The sequence below is a fragment of the Podarcis bocagei genome (genome assembly GCF_964188305.1).
Source record: "Podarcis bocagei genome assembly, chromosome: 6".
Classification (NCBI taxonomy): domain Eukaryota; kingdom Metazoa; phylum Chordata; class Lepidosauria; order Squamata; family Lacertidae; genus Podarcis; species Podarcis bocagei.
The window spans coordinates 86,377,757-86,383,544 of NC_138130.1; the positions used below are offsets into that span (position 1 = coordinate 86,377,757).

At 44.6% G+C, this 5,788-nt stretch overlaps 1 protein-coding gene across 1 annotated transcript; it reads left to right on the top strand.

Moving 5' to 3' along the window:
• The first annotated feature begins 482 nt into the window (after nucleotides 1-482).
• LOC308588975 (vitelline membrane outer layer protein 1-like) lies at nucleotides 483-5,289 on the top strand. Its single transcript, XM_081197733.1, has 3 exons — nucleotides 483-682; nucleotides 3,651-3,751; nucleotides 4,130-5,289. Exons 1-3 carry the CDS (start codon nucleotides 512-514, stop codon nucleotides 4,416-4,418), a joined length of 561 nt encoding a protein of 186 aa, XP_081053859.1. The 5' UTR covers nucleotides 483-511; the 3' UTR covers nucleotides 4,419-5,289.
• The last annotated feature ends 499 nt before the right edge of the window (nucleotides 5,290-5,788 follow it).

Consider the following 5,788-nt stretch of genomic DNA (forward strand, 5'->3'; position numbering starts at 1 on the left):
GCCAAGGCATAGGAAATCCAACAACTTGGTTGTTGAACGCCTTGCGTCCCAAACATTTTGGCTCCTGAACGCTGCAAACCTGGAAGTGAGTGTTCTGGTTTGCAAATGTTCTTTGGAACCCAAACATCCGACGGGGTTTCCGTGGCCTCCTATTGAGTGCAAGAAGCTCCTACAGCCAATCAGAAGCCATGTCTTGGTTTTTAACGTTTTTGGAAGTTGAATGGGCTTCTGGAACAGATTCTGTTCAAGAACCAAGGTACGGCTGTACATTTTGGCAAGGGCGAAGGGTGGGTAAGAAATTCACGTTTTAGTTAGTTAGAAATCAAAAGGTGTAGTCAGAAAAGCCATCAACTGATTTTACTATATCAAACAAAAGTAACCACACTTCCCTCCAGAGGAAAATGCAAATTTGGGACCAGAGGAAAGAGCCAATATTCCTAAGGAATAAATTCTCAAGGCTGTTATTCATCCAATTAATTTTTGCAGCTAGGTGTGGTGCAGATCACTTTCCATGGAGCTCCCTCTCAGCGCTGTGGTCTTCCTCTTCTTCTCCTACCATCTCTGTGATGCAGAAGACCGAAAACATAATGCAGTCCTCACTGTGTCCAATGGAGGGAACGATGGTATATGGGGAAAACCTGAATTCTGTCCCACGGGATATGCAAATGGATTCCAAATGAAGGTAAATGCCTATCTATAGTCTGAATTTTGACACCCTGATGCTAAGGCGTGGTCACAATATTATACAGACGTATGAAAAGCACAAACAAACAAACAAACACTTTTATTTAGAAAGAAGGGCAGGGAAAGCAGCAGACAGAATGAAAAATGCAACCTCTATCACAGAACCCACGCAGGGTCCCAGAAACACCAAGATGCCAAGTCTGTAGCATCTAATATACAGTTCAATTTACTAATTACTGAATCCCAGGCATGCCAACAGGATTTTCTGTCCCCAACACACAGTATATGGCCTGGGTCCTCATAGCATCTAGATCAAGGGAAGTAATAGTGCCACTGTATTCTGCTCTGGTCAGACCTCACCTGGAGTACTGTGTCCAGTTCTGGGCACCACAGTTCAAGAAGGACACTGACAAACTGGAACGTGTCCAGAGGAGGGCAACCAAAATGGTCAAAGGCCTGGAAACGATGCCTTATGAGGAACAGCTAAGGGAGCTGGGCATGTTTAGCCTGGAGAAGAGGAGGTTAAGGGGTGATATGATAGCCATGTTCAAATATATAAAAGGATGTCACATAGAGGAGGGAGAAAGTTTGTTTTCTGCTGCTCCAGAGAAGCGGACACGGAGCAATGGATCCAAACTACAAGAAAGAAGATTCCACCTAAACATTAGGAAGAACTTCCTGACAGTAAGAGCTGTTTGACAGTGGAATTTGCTGCCAAGGAGTGTGGTGGAGTCTCCTTCTTTGGAGGTCTTTAAGCAGAGGCTTGACAACCATATGTCAGGAGTGCTCTGATGGTGTTTCCTGCTTGGCAGGGGGTTGGACTCGATGGCCCTTGTGGTCTCTTCCAACTCTATGATTCTATGATTCTATGTTAGGTTTCTGTGTGTTGCCACTGTGCAGTGCTTGGAGTCACAAGACTCTGTTTTGCATTCCAGAGATTCCAGGCTGTTGGAAGTCTCACAGAAGATGGGAGATGGATGTGATGTTACTGGTTTCCTGTTCCTTTGTTTTCCAGTTGCTCTCTGCTTTCACAGAGAGAGGATGTATGCTTTTCTAACTAGAAATCAAACTCTTTGCAATGTAGCTCATATTTCTCGTCCTTCCCTGCTGCTGGATGCTCTTCGTAATGAGGGAACATGCCTGGAGCCTTATCAGAGGCTCAGGACGTTAATCATCGTCAGAGGCGATTCCAAAGGACTCGACTGGAGGATGAGCTTTTCCAGCTCGGTCGTAGCAGAGGCTCCGACACCTCTGAGGACAGCTTTTCATTAAATTTGCATATGCTTTTTGTAGTATGCAAATATTGTCCTCTTTTGAGGGTGGAGTAGAGTGTCCCAAAATAAAACAGTGACCACAAATATAATAAAAAGTCTCACAGACAGAATACAAACAGGTAAAGCTTTTTCCCATCATTGTATTTCCATACTAGAGAAGGAATAACCTGCTGAATTTCTGTCTCTGACACAGCTACTTGTGTCAGAAACCCCTACTTTCTCTCAAGGCCAACCCTAAACCAAAGCAAGGACTGCAATATTGTACCCATGTATTTGGGAGTAAGCCCCATTAAACAAAGAAAGACTTCTGAATAGACATATTAAGTTAATTATACAGGGAATTCTTCAGACATGCCTAAGCCTCCTTGCAAAGTACAGTTGCTGTGTGTGTGGAGGGGATGATTTCACACCCGCTTGCAATCATCCTGCAGTAGGAACTGCAGATAATAACTTCCAGGTAGTACCCGATTTCAGATGAGCCATGCACAAGAAAGACGCATCCTGGCCGTTGGGAAGAGAGGAAGGGCAAACTGTGGAGATTCCAAGAACCAGAAAAAGAGGCAGAAGCAGGAGAGGAAAAGAACAGCTCTAGACCTCCAGAGAATCTTCTCACCTGGCACCCAAACAGCTCATGCAACAATGACAACTTTGAGTTGTTAAAGGAGGGGAGTGGGTAGGTAGAAGGGACCACATCTCAGTGGCAGAATATATGCTTTTCATATGGAAGGTCATAGAATCATAGAGTTGGAAGAGACCACAAGGGCCATCGAGTCCAACCCCCTGCCAAGCAGGAAACACCATCAGAGCACTCCTGACATATGGTTGTCAAGCCTCTGCTTAAAGACCTCCAAAGTAGGAGACTCCACCACACTCCTTGGCAGCAAATTCCACTGTCGAACAGCTCTTACTGTCAGGAAGTTCTTCCTAATGTTTAGGTGGAATGTTTAGGTCTCCGGTTAAAACCCTGGGAAAGGGTTTGCTTTGGGATCCTGTTGAGCTATTCCTGGTCAGAGTAGACAGAAATGGTCTAGAAGACCAAATGGTCTGACATACTATAACTAGGGGACGGATTTTCTCCTTTCTCTTAAATAATAAAGAGACGTAAGAACAGGCTTGTGTGGGTTTCATTCTGAGAGCTGTTACATTTCTCATAATGTTTGCTCATCTGGATTGCACAGAACTGGATGCAGGTTTTCTATGTCAGCAATTAGCAGGGACAGATTTAGGGGAGCGTGGCTGGTTTGGGTGCACTGCGTGAAGAGTTCTGGGGGTGCCTCAGAGTGTGCCACAACTATTATTTAGAATGGAAGTCAGGAAGTGGAGGGGTGCCAAATTTTGGCATTGTACAGGGCGCTACTGAAATTTGGGACCCCAAGGTCTGCCACTGCTGAATAGAAAGTCTGATTCCCCACCCCACATTTGTTCATCTCCATCCTACTGATGGAAATGTTTTTGTTCTTTGAGGTGAATGTAAATCCTCATCTATGCCCAGTACCTGCGGGCAATTGTGTGCACATGACTTGAGCTAGTACTGCTCATTGCTGATCTAGCTAGGTCATTGCAAGCCCTTGCAGATAGAAATTTGCACTGAAAAAATGTTGTTTTGCTCACAAATAAATGTTGCCAGTACTGCAGATGCAGATTGAAGCACCAGTCTCTCTCTCTCTCCCCCCCCCCCCCGTTCTCCACCAGTATCGCAGAGATGTAGACGAAGCCTATAGAACAGATTTCACTCTGAAGGGCATCCGTCTCCACTGCACTGATGGAAAAACAGTAGAGTCTAAAAGTGGAAAGTGAGTAGCTTTTTGAATTTCTCTTCCTTTATTAACTTGTTGCTTGGAAGTTTGGGGTAGGAGCGGGAGGGGTAGATTGAAATATTTCATGCTAGATTAAAGGCAAATGGTAATCTGGACACACTCTGAGTTTAACAGCCCCAAAATATACATGCTTGCACAAAGTCCTGTGGAACTTACTTCTAGGGATGGAGGCAAAATTCAAATTGGTTCACATTTGAAGGCGAATCTGTTCTATACATCCTTTCTGAAATAAAGCTTTTTGCTCTAATTTGGAATTATATCTCTGGAGAGACTTTAAAAATAAAAATTCATTGACAAAGTTGTGGTATATAAATTTCTATTTAGACATTGCCATCCTTGTCCTTTTCTTTACAGGCTCGGGGAATGGATTGCAGTTCAGAAATGCCCCCAAGGCAACATGGTGTCCTTTTCTTTGACTATTGAAATACCACAAGGACTTCCTCATGCAGTCAGTAACCTTGAGGTCCTCTGCAGTGGTGGGGCTAAATTGAAGAAAGATATCTTTGAACCGATGCAAGAGGGCAAAATGAGCAAGCGCTGCCCTAGTGGCTTCATATGTGGCATCCAAACAAGGGTGGCGAATGAGCATGAAGCGCTTGCTAAAGTAGAACTTCGTGACGTGAAGATGTTCTGTTGTGACTGATCCACCACCCTGCTGCACAGCCCTCTTCCACTGGCAACAGAGGATGACAGGGTGGAGTGGTGGTGCTTATCTGGCCTCCTGACAGCTGAACTGCTGCTGCTTGCTGGAAGGGAGAGAGGCAGGTCATTGGGGAGCTTTGTGTGGTGCAAACACACTGGCAGAGCCAATCCAGTACACCTGCTGGTGTGTTTGCACTGTGCCGACTGCTTCTCTTTCTGTCCTTCCTTGTAAGCAGCAGTGACTCATCTGTTGGAGGGGTCACCGATTCCCCACCCCCTGAATGAGATAAAGGGATTGTATTTAGAATATAGCATGATTATGGAAATCCCTGGGGTCTCTTTCAACTTTCAAGTATATTTAGGTTCTTTAAAAAAAATCAAGCTTGCTTATAATGTAATAGTCATGCACCAGATCATAAAAACAGCTAAGTGATTCTCTTGTTTCAATTAAGTCTTAAAATATTACACACACTAACCCTCATGTTATGTTGGGGGGAAATATTTGGTTCATTCTCTGTATCATTTGAGATACATTTCGTTATAGTTCACTCTTTTGTTGTTACAGTAAAACTCATTGAAAATATTAATAAAAAAGACATTCACCAGACAAATATATTGAACGCCGGAATGACGTTCATTTATGAATCACCGGAATACTAAATTTTCTGGCAGCATAGACTATATATGTTATTTTCTCTTACTGAATTCCTTTTGATTATTTCTCTCATACGCAAGTACAGGAGAGACATCTTTCTATAATATCATTGATTGCCTGTTCTGTTCCTTCACCAATAAAAATGAAATGAAATGAAGAGTAAGTGTGTCCCTTCTTATCAGCTGTGAGAGGAGCAGGAAGAGGAGATACAGGCAGCATGTGTGTCAGAGTGTGTGCGAGCAAACTAGGGGTGACAAGGTGAAACATTCACCTCTTGTGGTCGTGGCAGACAGAAGTGGGTTAGGAGCAGTGGCGTAGCATGGGGGCGCAGGGGGGCCTGGCTGCACCGGGCGCAATATCGGGGGGGGGTCATGCTCGTACTTGCAGCCCTACCTGGCTCCACGGGTTAGGGGGCGCAAATTACTTGCCTTGCCCCGGGTGCTGACAACCCACGCTACGCCACTGGTTAGGAGGAGCTGCTTCCCATAGTGCTCAGCCCTAGGAAGATGCAAAGGTCACCTGGCTAAGAGGAGGAAAAGGCCTCAGAATGCAGAAAGCTGGAAGTGTGCTCAACTGCTTCCTAAAGTGAAATGAAGAGGTGGGGGAAGAGATGTTGCCAAAAGAGAACTGGGATATGGTGATGCCCTCCCTAAAACGCACAAATGGCTCGTTGTAAGGCCCTTTTGTTGTTCTGGGCAAACACATTTAATTAATTA

Bases quoted from the DNA above. Each gene is read 5' to 3' on its own strand.
- LOC308588975 (XM_081197733.1), top strand. From the start codon at position 512: ATGGAGCTCCCTCTCAGCGCTGTGGTCTTCCTCTTCTTCTCCTACCAT. The intron at 683-3,650 runs GTAAATGCCTAT...GTTCTCCACCAG, and splicing joins CAAATGGATTCCAAATGAAG to TATCGCAGAGATGTAGACGA. The intron at 3,752-4,129 runs GTGAGTAGCTTT...TTTTCTTTACAG, and splicing joins GTAGAGTCTAAAAGTGGAAA to GCTCGGGGAATGGATTGCAG.